This window comes from Sorex araneus, chromosome 7 (genome assembly GCF_027595985.1).
Source record: "Sorex araneus isolate mSorAra2 chromosome 7, mSorAra2.pri, whole genome shotgun sequence".
Lineage (NCBI taxonomy): Eukaryota > Metazoa > Chordata > Mammalia > Eulipotyphla > Soricidae > Sorex > Sorex araneus.
The window spans coordinates 61,067,261-61,094,973 of record NC_073308.1 but is presented as its reverse complement, the minus strand read 5'-3'; the positions used below and the strand labels follow the sequence as shown (position 1 = coordinate 61,094,973).

Genomic DNA, 27,713 nt, shown 5'->3' with positions numbered 1-27,713 from the left:
TGGTTTTTGGGTTTGGTTTTTGTTCGTTTTCAGCCACACCTAGCACTGCTCAGGGCTTACTCCTGGCTTTGTACTCGCTCAGGGATCACTCGTAATAGATTCAAAGGGACCACATGGGTGCCAGAGCCAAACTTGGGTGGGCGGCATGCAAGCCAAGTGCCTTACCCACTGTTCTGTATCTCCAGTCCTTTCAATTATATATAAATAATATTCCTTCCTCAACAACTTTCTTAAATTATCACCAAAGTCTCATGCTGGTAGGCTACTACTCTTCATTAAAATCAAGTGTTACTTCTTCAAATTCTTTTCTAAACATTCCATATTGGCCTTTTCCCTCCTCACTCTCATCATACTATCCTCTTTTTGTTTTCTTACAACTTATTACTAGATGGACTGTGTGATTTTTCTGTCTGTTATAATAACAATCTAATTAACAGCTATAATTTTGGCCTCCAGAAATTTTCTGCCACACAGAATATATTCAATAAATATACACCAAAAAATAATAGAAAACGAGTACCCCACTCACTAATTCTTCAACCTTTTTTTATATCTAAAATTTTTATTATCATATATTAGCCACTCAATCCCTCTTTCTCTCTAAAGAATATTCTGCAATTTGATTCATCAAAGAATTCTATTTTTGTTACACAGTACCTCATAAAAATCCTGTTAGACAGTACGGTATATTACTCTATTCATCCTATCAGACCACAATTTAGAAAAACACATCTTATACTTAATTCTTTTTTATTTAATAGATCATAGCATCCAGTATATATTACTGCTCAGGTAAGTTACACTCAATCTATATTTTATAAATGGTAATTTGTAACTAACCTTTAAATATTCTCAAGTATATAAATTTATCTGGTAATTGAAAAAAATCTAGAACTACTAGAAATGACTATCAGAATTGTAAATCTAAAATAATTTCATAGTATAATAAAAATTTTACTACCAAACTATATGTAAGCATATTATAAAATGTGATTAAGATGCATGTAAAATATTGGTTACTGCTTTTAGAGAGGAAAGGAAATGCATATTTTCCATCACTGTTTATAAAATTCTTTTAAATCCTGTATTGCAGAAGACACAGAGTATATGTCTCTCATTTACCTTAAATTAAACACAAGAAATATGACTTTTCGTTATAGAAAGTATAAAATAATTTCATAAACAGATGTAAAAAATATTTAATAATTTCATTTTTCTAAGAGAAAATTTTCCCTATATATGCTTACTTTCCTAAGCATGCAAATTATACAGTATTTAGCAACTATAATTTCATCAAATTTGTACTATTCTTTCTAACAAAAATCTTAGAGATCAAGTTTAACTTTATTATGTAAAGCTTAACTTTACATAATATAATAAGCATCTCACAAAACTGTTTACTACAGATTGAATATCTAAATGCAGAGCACAAAATGATTCACATATTTCAATATTAAGAAGGAAACTATGTATAATTTATACTTACAGAGCAAGGAAGGGAAAAACTGCTTGTGTCAGCCTTAGGAAACAAACAGCCCTATCAAGTGACCAACTAGAACAGATTCACACTAGAGGCTCAATAAATAACAGTAATGATGACAACCATCTCCCATAACTACATTACAGTGTATTGTCCACATCTGATTATATTAGTCTAGACCTTGGATAAGCACATACACACATTTTCACTCAGAATTTTCTGGGCTTGCTGTGACCCCTATTAGCAGCAACTGTCAGCTTTTTTTTTACTAAACATCTTCACCACTAATGAGAAGGGAAATGTTATCACATTTTTATACCCCAATGGAGAGCATATACAGGATTATCCTCAACTGGCAATTATTAGAACTTTTTACTTTCTCTAGAATTTACAAAAAGTAGTCACAAACCAAATCTAAGTGGAAAAAATGTTTATAAAATCACCGTTCAGTAATACAGTAACTACTAAAATCTAACTTCAGAGAATGTAACTCTGAAGTTAACTATTAACTACTTTTATGCTATGATTATTATCAATTTCTTATCTAACTGCATTTCTGTCCATTATATCTGTCCCTCACTATCCCACATAAATAAGAAATGTTCAATAGTTCAGTATCACAAAAATCCTTAAATTATCACTCTTTTCCAATAATAACTCTCACAGGTTTAAGCGGTACAAATGTTGTGATGTAGGAAACCTCAGAACAGACCTGTGACCTATAAAGAATATTTTTTCTTATTTTGGTTTAGGGGCCACACCCAAGTGGTGCTCAGGGCTTACTCCTGGCTCTGCACTCGGGATCCTGACTGTACTTGGGGAGACCATGTACAGTGCTGGGAATCAAACCCAGGTCAGCCACGTGCAAGGCAAGTGTCCTTTCTGCTCTACTATCTCTCCAGCCCAAATATGTTTAAACAATTTTTTTAGTTAACAGACTGCACACACAGTTAGACATGTTTCTCAACTGAGAGCAGTGAAGGCTCCTGGTCTTTCTGTTTCTGGACACCTACATCCATAATCCGAGAGGTTACAATGCATTCATGAACTTTACAGAAATTGAAATGGAAACAGAAGTTCTTGCAAAAGCAGTAATTCCCCAAAAGAAAAGTTTAGAAACTTAATATGAATTTCAAATATACCATAAAGATCACAGGCTGACAACAAATGATTTTTACAAACGTATTTTGCAGAACAGCTACTAAAACCACTAGCTGGGTATTTTAAAACTCATAGTAGCAGAAAGGCTAGAATGACAGCAGAAGAACCAATTTACAACCAGACATGGTCTGTATCAAAGAAATTCTTATGACTATAAAAAACAGATTTTCATATACCTATGCATATATCTTTTTTAAAAAGTCACGAAGGAAATTTAAATTAGTGTGAAAATAATTCTATTTACCTCCACTCAGTATTCAGATTAGAATTTCTGTTCAAATATACCCCTACTCTGATCTTACTTGCTTAAAATTAAACATACTCCTCTCTTTCCTTCTCTCACCCCCACTCTCTCTCTCTTCCTCTCTCTCTTTCTCTTTTACTCCTTTCCACACAGTTTTAACTTTCTCATAGCAAGTAATTACCTTTAAACATAATTTAACATAAGCTTTTAATTTCTTTTATTATCTATGCCAAAGAAATAATACTCCGAGGGGGTCAGAGAGATACGCAAAGGGCTGGAGTGTGCACCTTGCATGAGGGAGCCTCGAATTTGATCCCTGCCACCACATGGTCTCCCAAACACTGCTAAGAGCAACCTCAGAGCTCCAGGCCTGGAGCAGTCCCTGAGCACCACCAGAAATGGCTCTGAAACAAGAAGAATTGAAGCTTATTTCAAATAAACCATCTGTACATAAATCAGAGGTCACTGCTCTACTCATTTGGCAACATATACAAAGATCCTATCACTATTGTACATCTCACATTATATGCTTCAATTAAAAGACACGTACATACACACTAGGGTGAAAGTAGCTATTGTGTCATGCTGACTCTCCAGAGTCCAGAACAGGTTCAAGGTTAATGGGCATATTTCTTTTTCCTTAAAGGACTGTCTGAATTTTGCTTAATTTAATCTTATTAAAATTAAGTTTTAATTTTCTCCCACCTGCATTTTGCCCCTTTTTCCTTACTGTTGTCATACAAATAATTCATTTAGATTTAAAACTTCTACATAAACACATTCTACAGGTATGTAGAATTCACACTACCATTTATATATAATTTTATCAATTATATATTTTGGTGTTTCTGAGCAATAGTAAACAAATCTGGTACTGCCAAAAACCTAAGCCCTGAATTCTAGCCTGTTCAGTATTTTTAGAGGGTGAAAATCACAAACCTATCATCATCATATTTACCATAATCAGATCAAAACACTAGGCAATAACTAAAAAAAAATCTTTTGAGTAGAAAAATGCATGTGAAAGATTCAACATAAGATTCAAAACATAAGGTATACTAAATAAAATGTCATATTATCTGTAGTAAGAGACCCAGATTTAAATTTTAGAGAATTAAATGGAAAAAAAATTTAATATAATAATTTAAAATAAAGACGTAAAAGGAAAAATAATTTCAATATAAAATATTCAACTTAAAATATTTAGATTCAAATGTAAATTTGAATTTATAAAATTCAAAATAAAATTTATTTTAAAATTTAAAATAAAGAATTAAAAGAAAAATTAATTTGATTACATAACTGTAGTTCACACCAAAACACTTGACGGGAAATAAATAAGAAAAATATGTGTATTATAATACAAGGGAGAAAAATTCTAATTCTCTTAATAAATCATTAGACCTTCAAAATTAATAAATATTTAAATAATTAGATTTAAATAATCTAATATTTAAAAGAATATCACATTTTCTAAACAATCTCCTACACAAAACTGTATCATCAATCCAACTAAGTTCTAGAATATGAAAGTCTATTTTGCAGCAATGATATGATACTGCTCAAACCTCTGTCTATAATAATTTTATCTTTAACAAACTGTAAAATTGTACCTTGAACATAGGTCCCATAGTCTACAACTCCCATGATTTTTACCATTAAGAATTGAAACTAATGTTGATAGGATTGCATTTATATTTTGAAATATAATGACAGGAAAAGTTAAGAAAACACATTAGATGTGTCTTACTTCCTTTGGGGAGTAGTGAAGTGAGGACTGACCTAGATACTCAGGAATTAGGAAACTGTAATGTATGCGGTGCCAAAGATCAAACCTGGGTCAAGAATGCACGAGGCAAGTGCACTACCTGCTGTACTACAGCTCTCTGGGCCCCTCTGTGAAAACATACACAATAGAAAAGTCTATTTCTCTCACAGAAGAGCCCAAATGCATGATTTGAGTATGCTACAATAATTTGATTGTGCTGAGGCTTGTGATCTGCCATTGTCTTTTTAAATTATTTTAATATTTGCTGTATCTTAGGTAACATGGAATGTTAGCATTTACGGTTTTAGTGTACAAAGGTACTGCATCTCCACCACCATTAGAGTGCATAAGACCCTTTGCCGCTGTCCTCAGATCCCTTATAGTCTGCTTCTTCCTACTCCAACCCCAAATTCTCCTTCCACTGCATGGAAATCTCAGTTTTGTAATTAAAGGCCAAGGATTTATAATCACTTCACACTGTTTCTTTTTTTGCTTTTTGGGTCACACCTGGAGATGCACAGGGGTTATTCCTGGCTCTGCACTCATGAATTACTCCTGGTGGTGCTCAGAGGACCATATGGGATGCTGGGAATCGAACTCCGGACAGCTGCGTACAAGGCAAACGCCCTACCAGCTGTGCTATCGCTCCAGCCCCTCACACTATCTGTTTCTGTGTTTTGTTTCTTTTTAAATAATAGATTAATTAGATCATACATCATTTGTCCTTCTCCCTCTAATTTTGCTTAACATAATACCCTCCAGTTCCACCCAAATTGCAGCAAACTGCAAAATTCATCTTTTGTTATTAGCTATGGAGTATCGCATTGTGTATATATACAACAATCTCTTTATCCATTCACGTGCTGTTGGACATTTCAGTGATTTCAATATGCTGGCTATTTGCAGAACTACAAAGAACATAGGTGTACTTCTATCCTCTCAAATTAATATTTGGTGTTTTGGAATACCTTGGCTATTACTTTTTATATTAATTTTGTTATTGTTGTTTTAGGGCCATGTATGGTGGTACTCAGGGTACTCCATGGTGCCAGGGAACAAAAGCAGGGCTCCCAAATGAGAAGCCTGCACTCAGCACTTTGAATTATCTCCCGGACCACCATACACATTTTACTATAGGGAGCATGTACAGTTTCAGAATATCTGACTATAAGAATATCTGAGTATAAGAACAAAACAGGTTGACCTATGTATATAAAATTTACGAGATGATTTACATCCAATCATTGTTCCTTTTAACACGAGTGAAACAAGTGAAGATAAAGACACAGTGATGTCGGGGCTGGAGCAATAGCACAGCAGGTAGGGCGTTTGCCTTGCACACGGCCAACCCGAGTTCAATTCCCAGCATCCCGTATGGTCCCCTGAGCACGGCCAGGGGTAATTCCTGAGTGCAGAGCCAGGAGTAACCCCTGTGCATTGCCAGGTGTGACCCAAAAAGCCAAAAAAAAAAAAAAAAGACACAGTAATGTCTTATGGAGCTGTTGCCTTGATCACTTACAGATGTGTGAAACAACATCAGATCTTAAAGTACTCGTTCAAAACAAGTATGCTGGAGAAGTGGTAGGCTGGCTGCAAGAATGAAAAATGAAAGAAAGCTACCCAGAACACAAATGTATTGCTGCTGGCAAAATCAACATCAATATTGAGATGCTAAAATTTTGGAAGTGATGCTAAGAAACTAAGAATAATAAGGAAAAGAGGAAAGCAAAATATAAAATCTAATCCCTTTCCAAATTTTTTTAAAAAGGTTTTTTAAGACTTATTGGCAACATTTAGTTAAAAAAAATGTAATCGAGGGCTATAGTGAAGTCAGTTCATTAAGAACGCTTTTCAGGGGCCAGGGTGTGGGTCATCAGGGGAGCACATGCCTTGCATGTAGGGTATCTGGCTACTAGAAAAGCATAATAAACAAATATAAATACATTTTTCAATTAAACATACTTTAAGGTAAAGATAAAAGCTGTATAAAATAAAATCAAGAACACAAATACACTGAACATTTTCATTTTATTTAAAGAGGCCAAAAGCAAGAGTGATAATTAACTTTCCTATCCCCTATTAATGTGATCACAGCAGCACAAATATTTCTAAAAGAAAGCTTTAATATTGTTTGAAAATTTTTTAACTGTTAAATAAAGTGGTGTCTTTCAAAAATATGAAATTCTTTTAAGACGCATACATTAAAAAAGGAGATAAAGGAGATTCATAACAAGATTATGATTCAAGAATAATAAAAGTCATATATAAAAGTTAAAATTTAATTTTTCACTTATACTTTTATTGTGTTTTCACTGAGTAAAATAGATAAGGAAATGTCATTTGACTATGTCTGTTATTTGTTTTCTTTCCATAAATTTAAAGTGGACTATTTACATAAAAAAAAATAGTAACTGAACACAAAACAGAACAATTCATTTATAGAGAGGGTATCTTATCAATTAAACAGGTAAGTTAAGAGAAACATTTCTACAAAACAATTACTTATGTCTGACCTAAGTAATTGATTTGCTAATGATACCCATCAAGTTCGATAAACCTTATGCTATAGACTCTGTCTGTAAAGGTCTTCATGTTATTTACACTAATAAAACATTAATCAAGGACAAAATTTATAGCAACTACTCTATAAATGAGGTCAAGGCAGGTCAGACTTACATAATAGGAAAGGAAAAATAAAAAGGTTGGTCTCTGTAGTGAAAAGAAAACCCCTTATTACTTATTCTTGCCCTTGGGACTAACACTAGGAACTGAACAAGCCAAACTACTTCACAAATGCATTCATTCCTATTGAAAATTTATAAAAGGAAAATCAAATCCACTGACTTAGAAACATGGATGGTCTGTCCCTAAAATATAATGAAAGTGCCAAATATTACCTCCAAAATTTCATCAATGAATACTAATTTCATTTCAAAAGCTGTTTATTTCTAACATTCTTAATACTTAAAGGCTTTTTGCTTTCTATATTCTAAACACCAAAGGGGGAAAAAAAATTCTTACCACAAGGAGGCTAACAGTCAAAAAGGTAAAATAAGCACAGATAAGAAATCAGAAAGGGAGTATGACTGATAGAACATGAGAAATTCAAACAGTTCTTCCCTCCCCCAAAAGTTATAATAATAATAATCAGTTTTTCTGAATAAGAACATTTGTATCTGAGATGCTACTTCTTCACAGAACATACAAATTACTGATGCTGAATATTTTATGAATTGGGGGAGGTGAGTTTTATGCATTGGCAGGGGACCAGGGCCACACCCAGCTTTCAGGTCTTCTTCCTGGCTCAGTGTTCAGGGATCACTCCTGACAGTGCTCTAGGGAATACAGGGAACGCTGGACACTGGATCTCTATCAGCATGTGCAGGGTAAGGGCCGGAACTATCTATCCAGCCCCTGTATTTTCCTTTACTTTGGTTTTAAAAAGCACAAAGAAATATCAGGTACCTAGTGATTGCTAAGATTGAATATGAATTCCTTAAGAAGAAGTATTTACATAAAAATATCAATGACTAAAATCAAAACTACAAAGACAGTTCCGCCCAGAGATGAACCAAGAGCCACGGCACGAGAAGCAGAGCCTCCCGCCTACTGACTGTGATCCTGAGGTCTCCTAACCCATTTTGGCACCAGAGCAGATTCTTGCAGCCATGCATTTTGACTGCGAACTGAACTACAACCTCGCGCAGCCCGGGGAGGGATTTTTTTCCCTCTCCACCCCATTTTTCTGAGCGAAAATGGCGGCAGCGGCAGCAGCCACGCGGTGAGAGCCACCCTCTAAGACCCCTACACCAGGAGGTAGGACTTTCTTTAGTGACGTAGCCTGTAGGTGATCCTGGGAGGGGAGGTGTTCTTGGCGCGCCTCCGCCCAGAGATGAACCAAGAGCCGCGGCACGAGAAGCAGAGCCTCCCGCCTACTGACTGTGATCCTGAGGTCTCCTAACCCATTTTGGCACCAGAGCAGATTCTTGCAGCCATGCATTTTGACTGTGAACTGAGCTAAAATATTAGAAACCCAAAACCGCGCGGCCGCTATCGCGGCCGCGCACACTCAAAGTCTTCACCTTTACCAAGGAAGAGAATTTATTAGATGATGCTTATTCAGCAGGCCTGATGTTGGGGAAAATTTCCAATCAACAATAGTGAGTTCTGTATGGAAATATGAAATGTACTCAATATATAGAGAGAATAATGGGAATATCATCAGCTACTTAGATGGGGGGTGGGGTGGGAGGGGGGTTTATTGGGGTTCTTGGTGGTGGAACATGTACACTGATGAAGGGATGGTGGTTTAATCAGTATTTGACTGTGACTTAAACCTGAAAGCTTTGTATTTTTTTTTTGTTTTCACGGTGGTTCAATAAAATATTTCTTTAAAAAAAAAAAAGCAAAGACAATGTATTTTTAGAAAAAAAATCTCATTAATTAAATATAAACATTTTCTCACTGTCATAGTTTTCAGGAGCAAGGAATACAACCATATACAAGAAAATAGGAAGCAAATCCTCAGAGGATTTGTACTTTAGAAGAAACAAAGATTTTTAAAAAATGAAAAAAGAACAAGATATAAGATAGGAGGAAGGTTTCATAATGAGGTAATAGTAGTCAGAGATGATTTCTCTAAAAATGTGAGATCTGAACCAGAACTCATATAAAGATCTGAAGGTTGACTTTGCAGTTATTGTGGAATAAAGTGAAGTTAACCCTCTCTCACAGAAAAACAAGCAGAGCGAAATGAAATAAATAATTCAGCGTTCTATAAGCTGACAAAAGATAAACAACAAAATTCATTTACTAATTTTATTCACATCAGCTAAACACTGATTAAGAACAAACAATCCATATGGATCCTTTCTGGCACCAAACACAAAAAGGTGCTGTTACTTTCTGTAGTCTCGAGTTGCCTCTGCAAATCAGCAACTTCAGAGAAGAGAGTGAAAATTTTTTATGGAAAACAACTGGTGGAAGAATGGGTGTTGGAATACTGGATGACTGAAATCCAATCATGAACAGCTTTGTAAGGGTAAATCTCACAATGATTCAATAAAAAAGTTTTTAAAATTACATAAAATAACAAATACAAACTGACTGCAGTCTTTTTATAATTAAGGCCTTATTTATAATTAAGGTCTTATTTATAATTAAGGTGCACAGGAGACCAGAGGGGTACACATTCTGTATAATGCAAACCCTGGTGTAATCCCCAGTATAACACCGGGTCCCCCAGGCATCATGTGGTCAGCCATGGTTGAAGAGAAGTCAAATGGAGGAGTTCCATGGGGTCCTGCACACCAGTTGGGAGACCACAACCCCCCACCAAATAAACAAAATTAATTTTTTTTATTTTAAAGAAAGAACCACACTTACATAGTATACATATAAGATCACTTATATGTATGAATCCCACACATCCATAACTGTGTGGGCCCTTGTGATTATATATTCTAAAGAGTGAAAAAATATATAGTGTATATATTAAATAGCTTAACAAGAATGCCACACATCTTTATGTTTGTATACACTAAAGAATTAAAAATTTCCAGGGGTCCAAAGAGGGCTCAAAGGTCTGGAGTACATGCTTTTAATGCAGGACCCCCAGATTCGATGACCTGTACACCCTGGTTCCCAAACACTACACTAGAGTAATGAGGCACAGCTCACCAACACGACACTAGAGAAGCAAGGCATGGCCCACAAACACTATGCTAGAGTAGCTCCAAGCACTGCCAGGTGTGCTAACCCAATTCCCCCAAAAAATGTTCATCATAAAGGAAACACTAGCATAGATACTGAAACTGCCCACAAAAATGAATGTATCAGTCATAATTAAATCTTTCACTAAGACTTTTGAGAAAACATTGGCTGGTCTGTACACTGTAGAGAAAGAGGCCACTATAAAGTCATATTAAAAAATGTAAAAATGCTTGAAAAAGCTCAGAACCAACATTAATAATACTATACCACAAAAGAGAGAAGTCAGCAAACTAGGCCCCAGAAAGCAACTTCTTTAAATTAATGGACAAAATCTAATACAACAACAACAAACTTATATACCACTACCAAATACGAATTATTACAGGAATACAAAACCAGTTCAATATCCCAAAATCAATTATCATAATCACAGCAATAAGCTAAAAAAGAAAAATCATGTGATTACATCAAGAAAATGAAAAAAAGCATCTGACAAAACAAAACACATATTTTATAAATACTCTCAGCACACAATAAATATAGTGCAACTTAGTCCACAAAAAAAATCTACCAAAATATCTATAACTAATACCATACTAAGAGTTAAACATATTGGCATATTTGTTATGATCAATATCTGAGCTTACAGCTTGCAAAAACAGTAAAACACAGCACACAAAATATCAGTTCCAAGGGCACAAGAAAGATTTTTAAGTCAAAGACAAATGTATATAAAATAGATTACCTTCCTTCATTGACAAGTTCAATAAAAGCAAGGCCTGCATTCTTCTGAATAGAATTCTGCCACTCCTAAAAGCAAAAAAAAAAAAAGTTGAACAAATCTTACTCAATAACCTATTTCTCTGAAATAATTATAAAAACCACTCATATCATTTTATACCTTAGTTCTTAAAAGTTTAATGAAATATGCTTTCTATACACTACAGTTCTGCGAACAGCTGATATTGAAAACTTAACTATGGGCCCTGGCTCAATGTAGAGCATATGCCTCATTCACGAGAGGCCTAGGTGACATTTTCAGCAACACACACACAAAACACACACACACACACACAAATTAAACAAGTTAGCAACATTTGGTGCTATATAAATTAAATAAGACTACTTATATCTTGTTCTTTTTGTTCTATGCCATTATATATTAATTTAACTGAAACAGTTGGGGGCTAGAAGGGGGGGAAAAAAAAGACCAAAAAGAGTGGTTTTATTTTTATTTATTAAAAAAAGAAATAAATCTATTACCACAAAAGAGAGAAAAATATTTAGTTTAATAAAATTCATAAATACAGCACCTATTTTTGTTTTGCCATACCCAGCTGTGCTCGGGATTTACGCCTGACTCTATGCTCAAGATAATTTCTGATGGTGCCCGGTGGACCATATGTGGTGTTAGGTCAGACAAGTCAGACACCTGCATGGCAGGTGCCATACATGCTGCACTATCATTCTGACCCTAAATATAGCATACATTATAACAAAAATTGATCATGCATTGGGGAAAGACAATAACTCCAAATGAATTTGCTTTATCACTTCTGAGCAGAAAAACCACACAATTAGCAAAAGATTACTTAAATTTATTAACTATGTATTTTTGGTTTTGTCTTTAGGTAACAACTGGCAATGCTGACGAGTGACTCCTGGCTCTGCACCCAGGAATTACTCCTGGTGGGGCTCACGGGACCACAGGGAATCAGGGGATCCAACTTGGGTTGGCCATGTGCAAGGCAAGTGCCCTACCTGTTGTACTATCTCTCTGGCCCAATTAACTATATTCTTTATGAGTAAGTGATACACTGAAAATCCCAGGAAGGAAATCATTCAGAATATGCATAAATAAATTTTTTAAAATCTTCATCTCAAAACATACTTAAAAATTGTTTCTTCAGGGGGCCAAAGAGATAATAGAGGGGTTAAAGTGTTGCCTTGCGTGGAGCCCTCTGGGGACAGACTCTCAAGCACAGAACTAGGAGCATTCCCTGAGCATCACTGAGTATGTAATAACATAAAGTGTTATTACAACAAACCCTGGCCACCATTGTTAAAATATACTTAGATTTGGAAAAAGCCAGTCAGTATATATACTGTATACTATGTATACTATGTATGTGGTTATTAAAGAACTGAAATATGTACATAATATCTATGAAAACATTCAAAAGTAGCCCTTATATTTCACCTACATTATGTTCACCTATATTATTTAATACTCTCCAACTATTTTCTATAAAGTACAAAACAAAAACCATGCTGGTATATTTACCATTTCTTACCTGAAATCATGTTTATATTTTAATAAAATAAATTTAAATTCTATAGAAATTTTGGGCTGGAGAGATAGCACAGCGGTTGGGCTTTACAGTGTAAATTTACAGTGTAAATTTTACCCTGATGACTGTTCTATTTCACTATGTTTTTGCTTTTTCAAGAGTCCTCCTTGGTTTCCACTTTTTTCCTTTAATCTCTAATTTAGGAAATTTTTTTAATTTTTTTTAAATCCAAGTAACTAAATGGTTATAAAACTAAAATGACCAAGAAACCTTAATACAAATGTTAGCGGATCTGTCACTGTCACTGTCACTGTCATCCCGTTGCTCATCGATTTGTTCGAGCGGGCACCAGTAATGTCTCTCATGACAGACGTATTGTTCCTGTTTTTGGCATATCCAATACGCACGGGTAGCTTGCCAGGCTCTGCCCCACGGGCGCGATACTCTCGGTAGCTTTCCGGGCTCTCAGAGAGGGGCGGAGGAATCGAATATGAGTTGTCCTCATGAAAGACGAACGCCCTACCGCTGTGCAGTTAGCGGATCTATATCATAATATCAATAAGAAAATACTAACAGAAGAAACTTCTACTACTAGAAGAAAAAAATGCAAGAGAGTATCTTATAAAACTTTTTATGTGGGTTGAGGAAAACTGTTGACAGTGTTCAGGGACCAGCAAGTATACCAGCCTTTCAGCCCTCTCCCCTGTCAATATGAAAATACTTGAAGTATCATTGCCATCCCATTGTTCATGAATTTGTTCGAGCAGGTGCCAGTAGCATCTCCATTCGTCCTAGCCCTGAGATTTTAGCAGCCTCTCTTTACTCATCCTTCTCAATGGTGCCACATTGGAGGCTCTTTCAGGGTGAGGGGAATGAGACCCATTATTGTTACTGTTTTTGGCATATCGAATACACCGTGGGGAGCTTGTCAGGCTCTGCTGTGTGGGCAGGATACTTTCGGTAGCTTGCCTGGTTCTCCAAAAGAAGAATATCTAGGCTATAAGAGGCCGCATGCTTCTGCGACCTTTGTTTATTAGTCTCTGGATCTTGTCAGTTGATAGGATTACACAGCACCCGGAGCAGTTTGTGGGAGTGGCTGCCAAGCTATTGGAAAATGAGGAATCTGGGTGGAGGAGGCCCAGTCCAGATCCGAGCAGGCTTGGAGATCTCAGCCCCGGGTCCTGCACACCTGGGTGCCTCTGCCGGTTCCTTCATGCATGAGGCTAGTTTGAGCATGTGAAGAATGGCCTTGAGCATGAAGGTCTACTCTGGAACCCAGACCTCCGGAACTTTAAGTTAGTATTTTATTTTATTTTATTTTTGTATTTTATTTTATTTTTTTTTCCAATCGATTTTTTTTAAATTTTTTTTTTTATTTTATTTTATCACCATGTGGAAAGTTCCACAGTTCTCAGGTTTATGTCTCAGTTATACCGTATTCAAACACCATCCCTTCACCAGTGCCCATATTCCACCACCAAAATCCCCGGTATACCCCCCGCCCCCCACCCCAACTGTATAACTGATGAATTTCACTTAATTTTCTATTCACCTTGATTACGTTCCATATTTCAACACAAAACTCACTATTGTTGTGGGAGTTAGAGTTATACCCCCAAACAAGATAACCCTATTAAGGAAGCATTTGATAATTAGTTTTCCATTAAAAGATTGTATGTTTTCAGGTTTTAGAAAAGGTCGTGCAGCTGCGTTAGCGGCCGCGTGGCTCGGATGTGTCCCAGTCCCGAATCCCGGAGCCGTGTTAGTTGCTGCTCAGTGTCGCCAGGGCTCCATCTGGAGAAGGTGTGCTGGCTGCACCTCCTCCTTCTGGCTCCGGGTGTTGTTGGCCCCAATTCGGGTCCGGAGCATTTTCCGGGCCGCGTTGCTCACCAAAATGCCTGCCGCTTCTCTGTGGATTGTGGCAAGATGGCGCCAAGGGTGGGTCGAGGGTGTGACTTCCGGCGGCCGGGACCACTTGGAGTTTTGGGCTTAAGTTAGTATTTTAATTTCAAAAGCATCTATGACCATTATTCTCAATCTGTTTTGTCTGATCAAACTTTAAAACAGGTAGGGATTTTTAAGTCACAAGATTCAAACTACCACATGGGTACAACAAGTGCCCTAGATATACAAATTTTACATACAATTTTCATTTTATTTATATATATACATTTTTACATGAAATATAAAATGAAGTATGACAAATATCACAAATATTTTAAATAATATAATCTAAGTGATTTAGAAAACTAGATAAAAATCATATAACTATAAAACAATTACCAGTTAGTGCCACAGAAATAGTACAGAGGATGTCACTTGTCATCCCGTTGACCTTCGATTTGCTAGAGCAGGTGCCCATAATGTCTCCATTCATCCCTGTCACGTGCTAGTGTAGCCCAATGAAATCTACTTGCTCCAGGAACAGGAAGAGCCTCAAACTGTTCATTCAGGGTTTTGAAGAAGTCTAACTATCTTGTTGGTGGGCGGCCACGAGGTCTTTTGACGTCCCGTGGAATCCAGTCACTAACAGCTCTATTCCAGCGGTCATCTCTGAATCGCATTACGTGTCCGCCCATCTGATTTTTGCCACCTGGGCAAATGAGACAGAGTCCCTGATTCTTGACCATCAACGGAGGTCGGAACTCTGGATTCCTTCTCTCACTTCAGTTAAACGTGATACTCCAAGCATAGCTTTTTCGATTCCTCTTTGTGATTCCCGAATTCTCGTCCTGTTTTCGTAGGGCCCAGGTCTGAGGCTTATGTTAGTGAAGGATGAACGGTGGAGTCGAAAAGATGTGCCCAGAGCCGGAGGTTCTTCGTCCTCTTAACCACTTCTTCAATGCTCTTGAAGGCGTTCCATGCTCCTCTCTTCCTCCTGTGCAGTTCTGACACCAAGTCGTTCCTCATGTTGAGGTCTCAACCCAGGTACACATAACTGCTGCATTCGGAGATGTTCATTCCCTTGAGAGCAAATGAAATGTCAGGGACTAGTTCGTTTTTCATGAACACTGTTTTGCTGAGATTCAGCTGCAGTCCAACCTTTCCACACTCCCGGTCCAAGTCAGCCAGCATTTGTAGCATTTTCTACATCACTTAAAACATTAGAGCTTGGTTAATGTTTGGTGTTATGAGAACTAAGTCATCAGCGAAGTGGAGGTTGTGTAGTTGCCGACCGTCTATCTTCACTCCCATTCCTTCCCATTCCAATCATCACATGACATTCTTGAGGGTGGCACTGAAGAGTTTCGGTGACATGGTATCACCATGCCTAACCTCTCTCTTTACATCAATGATCACTTCCTTGTAGAATGGTGAGATCCTGGTGGTGAATCCGTAATACAGCTCGTGGAGGATCTTGATGAACACCCTTTTTGGCTAAGGTTTTGATGACCACTTCAGTCTCAACAAAATTGAAGGCCTTCTTTAAATTGATGAATGTTAGACAGAGTGGCATCTTGAACTCTCAAGAAACTTCAATGAGCTTGGTCGCTATGTGGATATGGTCGATCGTGCTGAATCCTTTTCGGAACCTGGCTTGCTCACATGGTTGTCCCTTGGTCTAGTGTTCTGCCTATTCTATGCAGGATGACTCAAGTGAACAACTTGTAGACGACAGATAACAGGCAGATTGGGCAATAGTTGCCGATGTCGTGGATGTCTCCCTTCTTATACAACAGGACGATCCTGCTATTTTTTCATTGGGACGGAACCTTGCATTCGGACAGGTAGTGTGTTAAGAGCCAAGCCAGTGTATTGACAAGTACTGGCGGCAGATTCTTCAGGTGTTCAGGTCTGACCTGACCTTATCTGGACTGGGTGCTATACATATCTTTACCAAGGAAATGGTGTGTTGGATTTTGGAAGGGAGGATGTTGGGAACGACATATCCACCCTGCGGTATGTGGACAGGTGCGGTATGTGGGCAGGTGGACATGGCTGTCAAAGAGATCCAAGAAGTTGTTGTGAATAATCCTCTCCGTTGCCCTTCTGGAAGATGTGACAGATCCATCAGGACATTGGAGGGCAGTCAGTTGGTGAAGGACAGGCGAGCATTGCGAATACCTTTCCTGTCTTCTCCCGCATTGGCCAACACTGCTGCTCTTCTCTCATTGAGGTCTTCCTTTATCGCTTCTCTGCACAGCTTTGCGAGCTCCGACGTTAGTTTGTGGTTGCCTGAGCCTCATGCCAAACAACGTTGGGGAATGAGCTCGAGAGTTTCCAATGACAGGCATCTGTTTGTGGCTTTCCCACTTTCGGCATTCTTCACACAGTCATGGAGGTGCTGAACCAGTTGATCGTATTCCTCGATGTTGTTAACAATGATAAAATGATCATACGGGGATGATAAAGCACTTTCATGCAGCCAACCCTGCCTTGATCTCCTCAGGGCGCAGCCCTGGAGATCCTAAGTACCACAAGTTTGGGCCTGGAGAGCCATGAGCACTACGGGGATGACTCAGAGAATCCTCAATACTTCAGGGCCTGAATAGATGCAGTCCTAGGTTCATGCGTAGATGGCTCCAAGAATCATTTGGAGGGGACAACTGGGGCCACCTGAGCCCATCACATGAGAGACAAAAAAAGTTTTAAAATATTACTACTGAAAATATTTTAATGACTAGGAGCCAGAGCAATAGCACATTGGGTGGATCACATGGCCACTACATTCCAATCCCCCAGCATTTCATATGGTCCCATGAGCCTGCCAGGACTGAGTCCTGAGCACTGAGAAAGGAGAAAACCCTGAGCACAGCAAGGTATGGCCCCAAAACAAAACAACCCCACCCCAAAAAAGAACTTTAGTCACTAAATTTAAGTTGGTATGTCAAACACAACTTGGTTTTTTTCTTCAAAGACTAATTTGCCATGAAAACATATAAAGTGAGAGTCCAATTTTTATAAAACCTCAGAAGCACAAATTTATTACTGCTTCTTCTAAATACTGCAAATTTATTAAGCTTCATATTTTTCTAAGAACCATTTATTTATAAAACCACATTTGCTGACTTACTGTGATTACAATCTCATCACCTAAAATAAAACGTTTCACTAATTTTAAAAATAGGGAAAATTACACATCTGAGATATGTATAATTTAGGGTATTGCTATAAAAAATTCAATTCTCAAAAAAATCACTGAATTTTACTAAATGTATTCCCATTTAATAAAACATCACACACTAGGCACATAAACACGTGATAATAACTTAAAAAATCTGAAACCCACAATAATAGGAAAATATATCTAGTAAACTCAGTTGTTCATTAAAACTAACATATATTCTACATACTAAAAACATTTGTTATAATCCTTAAGGAAGTTCCCTAAACTAAAAGGCAAATACATTCATCATGTTATCCTAAAGCATTTTTCTCTACTTTTAAAACAATTATCAAAGAAGGTGTTAGCCTAAATAATTTCATAAACCACAGCTCAATATAACCATTAGTGAGTTTTAATAGTTGGAAGAAAGCTTAATGGTTTTCTTTTTTCATGATCATTTCAATATTTCATCACACTATTTACAATTATATAGTGATGCAAAATGCATAGTATGTTTAAAGGTCTTGGTTATTCATTTCCCTGGGGTATTGATAAAAAACACGTTAAAAGCCTCAAATCCAACCACTAATGCAACTAAGTAATTTCAAAACACATTTCAGCACTTTGGAAAGGAAGGACTCAAAACAAAACAACAGAGTCAATAATTTCATACCTGTTCTAAGCTGTATTTAATTGACTATCACTTCCTAAGGCTATAACTGTTGACTAGTCAATTTTTACTAAAATATGCTCTTAGGTTACTAATGCTCTTAATTCACAGCACAGTAACAACAAAGATAATATAGTATATACTAGTAAAATCTACTGAATGTAGTAGTTTCACCAAATTTCAAAAGTGCATACTTAAACAGAGAACTTCTTTTATTAGGGTGTGGTGGAAAAGATTTTATTGACCAAACTGGGCTATTCCTCCCTATTACCAATAAACATATATAGTGTAAACTAGAGTCATTAACCTTCTATATATTAATTTACATTATTTTAGTAGAATTCTAACTTCCACAAAGTGAGCTAAACAGCTGTCTGTAGATTTGATCATTTGGGTAGGGCCATGATGGCTGAAAGCAACAGCTCTTTTAGAACACTTTTAAACCAAACAGCACAGCACACATTGGGACAATTTTCTGGAGAAAGCAGTCATCACCTTAGCAAGACAACTGCAGAATGAAGAACTATGGTTACCTCCAATGCTAAGGAAGGCTTCCTCTCAGTGCAAGATGGGGAGATGCAGAGACAGAGAGAAAGGGGACCAGTAGCCTGGAAAGCAAGTCCCAGATAGAAATGCCAACCAAGGGCGGGAGGGTGCTGATTTATAAAACATCAGTGTGATACCAACACTTGCTGAGCTGGAGACGGACTGGAGGTTGTGGAGTCAGACAAAATGGACTTCCAGTGCTGGCATGTGCTGGAAGCAGCCACTTCTGAGGCTGCTGTCTAGGTGCCACTACACCTGAGTTGCCTCCTGAGTTGACGTCCCCACCCAAAAGGTTTGTACTGAGGAGTTGAATGTTTAGGCTTCTCACAGAACTCAGTTTTATACTGAAACTCAGAAGTCATGGGGTTTCAAGACATGGGTCTTTTATTTTGGGATGGGAGGGGTGAGATGGGGTTGGGGGGTGTGGAGGAAGGGAATTGAAGGGTGAGGAAAGAAGTGACCAAGAACGGTTGAGCCACACCTAGAATCAGACTCTGAGTTGAAGGTTGACCCCTGGTGAAGCTCAGGAGCCATATTCTGCAGGATGTAAGACAAGCACCATAACCCCTGTATTAGCTCCCCAGACCTCAATCTTGAACCCAATAAAAGGTATAACCACTACTAAGTTGGAATGGGAGCAGCCAATCCTGATCTGAGTCCCATCAAGTAGGGTCCCAGTTCCAGCTCCACTCAACAGGGGCAATAGATTCAACTCCAGTCCTACAGACTCAGTCTCTGCCCCATTCTTCCGGTTCAAGCTGCCAGACAATCAGACAGGCTTGTAGTCACAGACAACTCAAAAGCATGGGAAACCTTACCAAAGTGTTTGCACCAGACTAAATCTCCAACCTAAGTCAGAGGATGCCGAGTGAAAGACTTCAAAAAGGCTGAGTTCTGTGCCTATAGCCACTGTATCAGAAAGAGACTAGGAGCTGGCTGTCCCCAGCACTCAGAGTGCATATATCTACATATGTATTTGCTTGGGAGACAACACTGTATTCTGGGAACCATATGCAGAAGTGGAGACTGAACAGGGGATTGGCCACATGCAAGTGCTTCGCCCCTGACTATTATTTCTCTGTCTCTAAATTTGATTTTTAAATTATTATATATCCTACAAATAAAATTAATGTTGCTATTGCTAAGTGAAGTAAAACATTCTCCTTTCCAATAACCACTAACAGCAGGATCTTAAATGATTTGTCTTCTGAGGGGAGCCTCATGAGCAATTCTCAAAGTCCAGTTTCATCCCCTAGAATACTGATACATTGAGGTTCTCAGGCCAGCACAACAGAGTCACTCAAATCAGCCGTGCCTGGGGACCACTAGGCTGTACACAGGATGAAAGGCAGTTGTGGGGGCACGTGGTGCCAGGAACTAAACATAAGGCATCTTGCAAGGCAGGTACACTCTCCTACCCTTTGACTCTCTCCAGTTACCAAGACACAACTCATATGAAACTGCTTCATTTCCCTTCATAAAAAACTGTAAAAATGTAAAGGCGGTGTTCTATGATAGAAGGTCAATATTAAGGTTCTAAAATTCTACCAATTTGTACAGCCTTGTAAAATAAGTTAAATTGGGTTGATAAATCTTCAATTACTAAAATAAATGAAAGAAACACTATTCGGAGTCAAACAGAGGCCAGAGAAAAAAGAGCTCAAATGAGGAAGGGAATGTATTAACATAAAACTGAGAGCCACATATTACACAGGGATTAAAGGTCAAAACTAGAGAAAACTTATTCATGGTAAAGATATAGTAATCTTAAGTGGTCAGAATAAACTATCAAGAACTTTTCAGCAGGGTTCGCACTTTGTGTCAGCACTCTCTCAACAGCATATCTAACACGAGTCTGAGTAACCACATACCAGGAAAGAATATTACATCAATAGCAATGTACGGGTTTTGTTCCACTGTCCCTTTGAAGGTAAAACAAATCATTATATGAAATAAAATAAAATACAGCTTTTTTTGATAAGCTTTTGTTTCAGTTATTTTTTGTGAACATTGCATATATAAAATGTAGATCTAATTTGTACAAATATCATGCCTGTTTATAAATAAATGTACATATATACACACACAAAGAGAGACCTACAGAGGTAAGGGAGAAAAGAGAAAAATTCTAATGAACTTGGATGGTTGAATTATCAAATGTTTCAGTTTATAATCATTGAACAAATACTTTTTAATGTATTTATGAAATTAACAAATAAAAAATGGAATACAGAGAAAGTATTTGTTGGATTTAAAAAAATAAAAATTACAAAAATTAAAATTCAAAAGACTAATAGCAATACAATGTTATGCAATAAGTTTACATTGTAAATAATTTAAAAATAATGATAAAAATCCCCTTGCTGGTGCATTTAAGCATATGTTAAATGTAATAAATTTACAAGTGCATTGAAAATTGTTTAACTTTTTCAAAAAAAAAAAAACTTTTTCAGGCAATAATGACCCCTTAAATAACTTCCAAGTAAGTATCAATGTAGTCAAGATTTTTCACTAATTCATACAGAAAGCTTAATTTCAAAGCAGGTGACAAAAGTTGCTCTAACCCTTTCCAGCTACAAGCTCTCAACAGATGATCATCATTAAGCTTATATCAGGGTTTCACATTCAGGAGCTACATAAATGTGTCCTATTAGTAGATGGTCAGTGTGTTTGGCAGCTCCAGTGCTCCAGACATATGGCAATTGCTACCCTTTGAGGTCTCAAGTCAAGTCTTCAGGGAATCTCAAAGACCGCACTGAAATTACAAGGCGTGTTCATTAGAGACTGCTGGATGGAAACATGAAAGACTCCAATAAAACAATACAAACCAGTTGACTATTTTTAAAAGATTTTCTTAATCTCATCTAATATACCTAGCTACAGATAAATATGTGTGTATATATTTTTAATTGAATTACTTTTAAAATACACTAATTTCAGGAAATTAGGGGCAAACAGCTTTCTGCATGCATCCTATACACCTCCTTGATATACCAAACATTTATTTTGTAAGATTTAAGTAAAACTTTATCATTGAAGAGAAAAAAATTATCTTATGCTTCAAAATTATTTACAGGGACATAGCACTATAAGCATTTAAAAAAGGAAGGCATTTTTAGGGAAAAAAAGTTTTGTTTTCTAACCTATAGTTTGTGTGTAATAATATTTACTATAACATAGCCAGAAAAAAGATTCAACCACCCCCAAAAAAGTTATGTCTTACTTTATTTTTATTCCATTTTAAACATAAAATCAAAGTAAACATACAATTTAAAAATTATGAACAAAGAAAAATAAATGGTAAATTTATAAAATGACTGCATAATATAAATATATGAATAATATTTACAATTTAAAAGAATGTTAATAATGTGATAGGAGTTCAAGAAATCTCATGCCTAGTTATGATTTTGCAAAATAAAAAAGTAAATATTTTCTAATTAATAATTATCCCTATTTTTACTCTCTGAATGCCTTTTGAAAATTTGAGAATATATACTAAGCTTCACAACAAAACAATACTATTATAGAGTATTTATTTCACTAGCAAATCTCAATAAAATGCTACACAAAATACATTAGCTAATCTCAATCATTTTCTGAATTCATTTACATGTTGGTTTCTGACAGCCTAATTCCAAAAAGCAATTACAATCTTGATCCATATGTAAAAAGATAATAGAGAGCAAGTATGTTAAACCAGCTTAAAAGAATAAAAATCTAAAGAAAACAGATTACGAATGATTTATATGAATGTCTAGTGCTGAAGTTAATTACAAGTAACCCAATAAAATAGTGCCTTTATTATTGTACAGCAAGTAATGGCTCTAGATGTAGAAACCAGAACTCTTTCTGCTGACTTTTGCATGCCCAATCCCACAGCACATAACATTAAGAATTAAACAAGTAGTAAATAAGGTACACAGAAAATAGCAGTTTTTAACTAAAAACAGAAAACTCTCCTGCTGTTTAACCATTTGGATCTCTCCCAACAGTGACCACTGTAAACTGATACTATGTATTTACTGAGTAAGCTCTTCATGTAAAAGTGAGATTTTAATTTGTGTTTTTACACGAAATAAAAATAATTGTGAAATAGTATCATTTTTGTTACAGCATTAATATTCACTATCAGCAAATGGGGCATCTTTTATGTTTACACCATGAAATGATACCTTCAGAATCACCCTCACTGTCACTGTCATCCCGTTGCTCATCGATTTCCTCGAGTGGGCAGCAGTAACATCTCTACTGTGAGACTTGTTGTTACAGTTTCTGGCATATCAAATATGCCACGGTTAGCTTGCCAGTGCAGGCAAGATGCTCTCTGTCGCTTGCTGGGCTCTCCAAAAGGGGTGGAGGACTCGAACCCAGGTTGGTCGTGTGCAAGCAAATGCCTTAGCCGCTAGCCTATCACTCCAGCCTACCTTCAGAATAAATTTCCAAATTTCATACTACATCTAACGCTAGAGCCCTAGTCTTGAATGTAAATGCATGCTATCTAAGACACATACTGCATGCTACAGTTAGCATCTTATAGTTGGCAAAAGCCACAATGCACAGACAGTAAATTAGCTTAAAATTTTCCTGGGGAAGAGGAGTAAGGAATAAGTTCACAATGATTTCAGACCTTTCAAATATTATCAACGCACGGGATGAAAAATAAGTAAAATATATAAGTCTTAAGGAACATTATGGATGACCATCATGTAGGCCACTCTTTGACCTACAAGTTAATTGAAATAGTGATATGAAAAAAACCACGATATATACTACTGCAAAAGAACGGATCAAATAATCAATGGCATACTTCTCTACTGTTCTATTTCATTCATATCAATTTCATGTCCGTAAGAAACACATAACAATATTGATTTCACTTCTTTTACTCAATCACTTCAAAAAATGGAATTTGTCTCTTTAGCTATGGCAAAATACTTCAAAGGCGGGTAGGTTTCTCTGCCATTTCTGAGATCTCAACAGTACCTGACTCAATTTTTCATACGGCAAGCATTCAAATGCTTGATATAATCATAGGCCAATATTCTTAGGTGAAGGAGGAAAGAGCACTGCACTCAGAACACTCAGTGATTTTCAAAGCATTACTAATACATTAGATTCCAATGGCCAATGTAACGCGCTGACATAAATTTAGTGGCTTAAAACACTAGAATTGTTTTTTTCACTGACATGAAAGCCAGAAGTCCAAAATCTACTCCACTAAGCAAAAACCAAAAGGTGCCCAAAAACTTGGTCTCCTTCCTGGCACTCCAAAGAAAACCAATTGCTTGTGGGGCAGAACGGTAGTACAGCCATTAGCACACTTGCCATGCACACAGCAGACTTGGTTCAATCTCCCAGCATCCCATACCATCCCCCAAACACTACCAGGAGTGATCACTGAATCAGAGGCAGAAGCAAATCCTGAGCACCAACGGGTGTGACCCAAACCCCCCCCCCCAAAAAAAAATAAAAAGAAAAGGAAAAAGAAAACAACAACAAAAATTATTTTAAGGAGTAGGGAGAGTAGAGAGGGGTGTGTGGGGGTGGGGGGGATGGGGGGTGACAATTGCTCATCCCTTCCAGCATCTGGGAGCTGTCAGCTACATTCCCTGGCTTGCAGTGACCTCTCTCCCTGCTGTGTATTCGGGGTCTCCCTCTCCTGTGTCACACAACAATCCTCCCTGACTCACAAGGATACATGTGATGGCATCTAATGCCCACTCAGATCATTCTGGATTAACTCATCTCAGAATCTTTAGTTCATCAAATAGAGCCCTTTTCCCAAAGAGTCAACATTCACAGGTTTGAGTAACTTGACATAGTTACCTGTGAGGGACTCACTTTTCAGCTTTCACACTAGAGGAAACAAAACAGAAACAGCACAATGAAGAAAAGTAGACTTCACTGGCAAGCTTTAAAGTTCAAATAACTCAAAAGAAATTATAGAACATGTTTTTAGAATTAGCATACATTATGGGAAGGGCTGGAAAGGTTCTGAAGCACGTCAACTTCCACATCAAATGATATTTGTAAGAGTGACTGACGTGTGACTGTGTTTCCAGTTCCAGAAATTCCTTTCATATGCTGAGTAAGAACTCTATCAGGATAACAGGAAACTGAATCCTGGACATTTGTGCTCCTGGTCACAAGCAGATACCACAAAGAGCAACTTCTAACAATCAACAGAAAAGCAATGATAGTCTTGCCAACTGCACAAATAAGGGAGCAACCCAGACTTGGTAAAAGACAAAAAGTAGAAAGTGTAAAAATACATAAATAATATATGGGTGTATATATATATTATATATAGTAACTTAGAGAAGAAAGTCAGAATGTTCAGACTGGCATATACTTTCAACTTAAAATTTCTTAACATTATAAAAGTTTATATATGAACAGTATATTTATACCAAAATTACTTACATGCCAAAAAAAATGTTTTCTGTCAAAAAGATGATGGGGCAAATACAGAATAATTTCTCTCATATATAGAATATAAGGAAATATAATATGGGACTATCAAACAGCTAATGCCAACAGAGTCTAAAAGTCAACTAAAGAACTGAATCTACCAGAGTGTGGGATTATGGGGAATTGGTGTTGGAACAGCAGATACATGAAACTATCATTCACAGTATTCTAAACCACAGTGCTTCAATAAAAATTAAGGGGGAAATGCACTGTGCATTCAATACTTAAGTCATCCGTAAACATTTCCATAGTCATTATATGCAACAGCACACTGCAGGGGAGAAAGTACATTTAGGGCTAAGAAGTACCATTATTTTATAGATAACTTTTAAAAAGGCACAAAGATTACTAACATACATGGGAAATATCTGAAAACTATGTGTAAAACAGCACAGAATAAATGTAAATTAAAACAAAACAAGGTCTCAAGACAGAGACCTTGAAAATAAGGTGGAACAGTCTGAATCAGACAAAACTGTAAATTGTGAGGTCAGTCCAAAGGAAGTAGGAGTCAAATTCAGTATCAGAAACCAGAGAGCCTGTTCGGTGAGGGATGGTTGAAATGTCAGGAATATCCACCATATCTTTTCCCAACGGAGAAGAGGACAGAAACTTTAATCGAAAATCTATATTTGCAGTCACATAGGAAGTGAGCCTCAGGGGATCAGCCCTTGAGTGAATTTATTGATCACCTGGCACCCCATTGCCTATAGCCCACACTTCCTAAAAATAGGCTTCCCTGTTCTCATTCTCTTTTTTGTGACTTTGCAGACAAAGCAGCTGCTTGAAGGAAATGAACAAGTCTACCATCTCCCAATCTGCCAACATATTACCAATAAAGCTCTCTCTCTTTCTTCACCCTTCGCCACAACTCTGTTCCACTGCCCTAGAGGGGCAGTGGAACAGAACCTTCACAGGTACAATACAAGTCCTCTTGGAAAGGAAATATAAACATACTCTCTCCAGAAAATTAATTTTCCCTAGGCATCAAAGGAGGTAAAAGCAACAGAAGATGAAAAAGTTCATTTCAATTATTCAGGAATAAACTGAATCAGAATCTCAGGTACTTACAGCAGCCTTTTTCAAACGATATGTTTTTTGTACCCTTACTTCTTTACCCTATTCTTAATGGACAGAGCCTGAGAATCTTCACAGAGCAACTGTTAAGAATGGTGATTTAGCCAGGTACAAAAACTTGGTAATCAGTCAGCCATGTTGTTATGAAAGTAATTCTCAACTACAGTAACAAAGTAGGTGTGTTAGAAAGTAAGGTAGGAGTGCTAGGGAGATGCTCAAGTGGTACAGCACATACCTAACAGTAATAAAGTATTATAAAAAGCACTAAAGTATAAAAGAGACCATTTAAGAAGTCAGAATAGTATTCCTTGTGGCGATATCAATCACACTGATATATTTGTGTATTTTATTGAGTTACTAAAGAGAGGGTCAGAGAGGAAGAGAAAGACAGAGAGAGACCATTATAGTAAGTTCAGAAAATGGCAGACTGATCTTGGGTAGGCTATGGAAATAGAAATGTCACCCGCTGACCTGACTACATAAAAAGAAAGGCCAGGAACTAATTTGAGATCTTCCCTAATTCTAATATTATATGGTTCAAGATGAAAATAAACCACAGAAGTAAGAAAATAATGAGGGAAAAAAAGAGAGACTAAAGTGAAAATAACGTTGGACTTGGAGCACCATGGTGGGTTTTGTGAGGCAAAAATCTGAAAAATCTAATTTTAAGAAAAGAAAGCAAGCCACAATGAAAATGGATTTGGTATGCTGTTTAAAACACTTAAATTCAGACTCTAATAACTTTAATTTACAACCTACTTGGTTCTAAGAACTGCTCTACATACTTTTACATATATTATCTAATACAATCTTTATTACAACCATTTCACTCAATAAGAAAGCGAATCTCAAGTAAGTGAAGCAATTTGCCCAAGGTTATAGATTAGTAAGTAGTAGAGGGAAAAACATATATTGAAATTCAAAATCTATCATCACAGCATATTTTCTGGCTCAGCTTCTTTAACCTACTCAAGGCATCTTTTTACTCTCTTCTTTTGTTACCCAGAATGAAAACAACAGTCACCTTGCAGTTTCTACCTCCAGCAGCTAAGAAATTCACTACTGAAAAACAGAAAAGAGTTCTAAATCTTACTTCACTCAGACCTACACCAAAATTCAAATTTCAAGTTTTGTTAAAAATAATACATGCTTCTGTGAGTCATATTATATATGACAGTTTCGCTAAAAAAATGTTTCCTGCCTGACTAAAAAATGCAGAATAGATGTAATATATAAGCAATTA

General features: G+C 36.8%; 1 protein-coding gene across 4 annotated transcripts in view; it reads right to left on the bottom strand.

The window, feature by feature from the left end:
- The window catches only part of LRBA (LPS responsive beige-like anchor protein), a 560,234-nt gene that overhangs the window by 374,229 nt on the left and 158,292 nt on the right, over positions 1-27,713 (bottom strand). For all 4 annotated transcript variants that reach the window (XM_055144432.1, XM_055144433.1, XM_055144431.1 and 1 more), the window contains one exon: positions 11,111-11,175. In XM_055144432.1, coding sequence (XP_055000407.1) covers positions 11,111-11,175 — 65 coding nt within the window. The remainder of the gene's footprint in view (positions 1-11,110; positions 11,176-27,713) is intronic.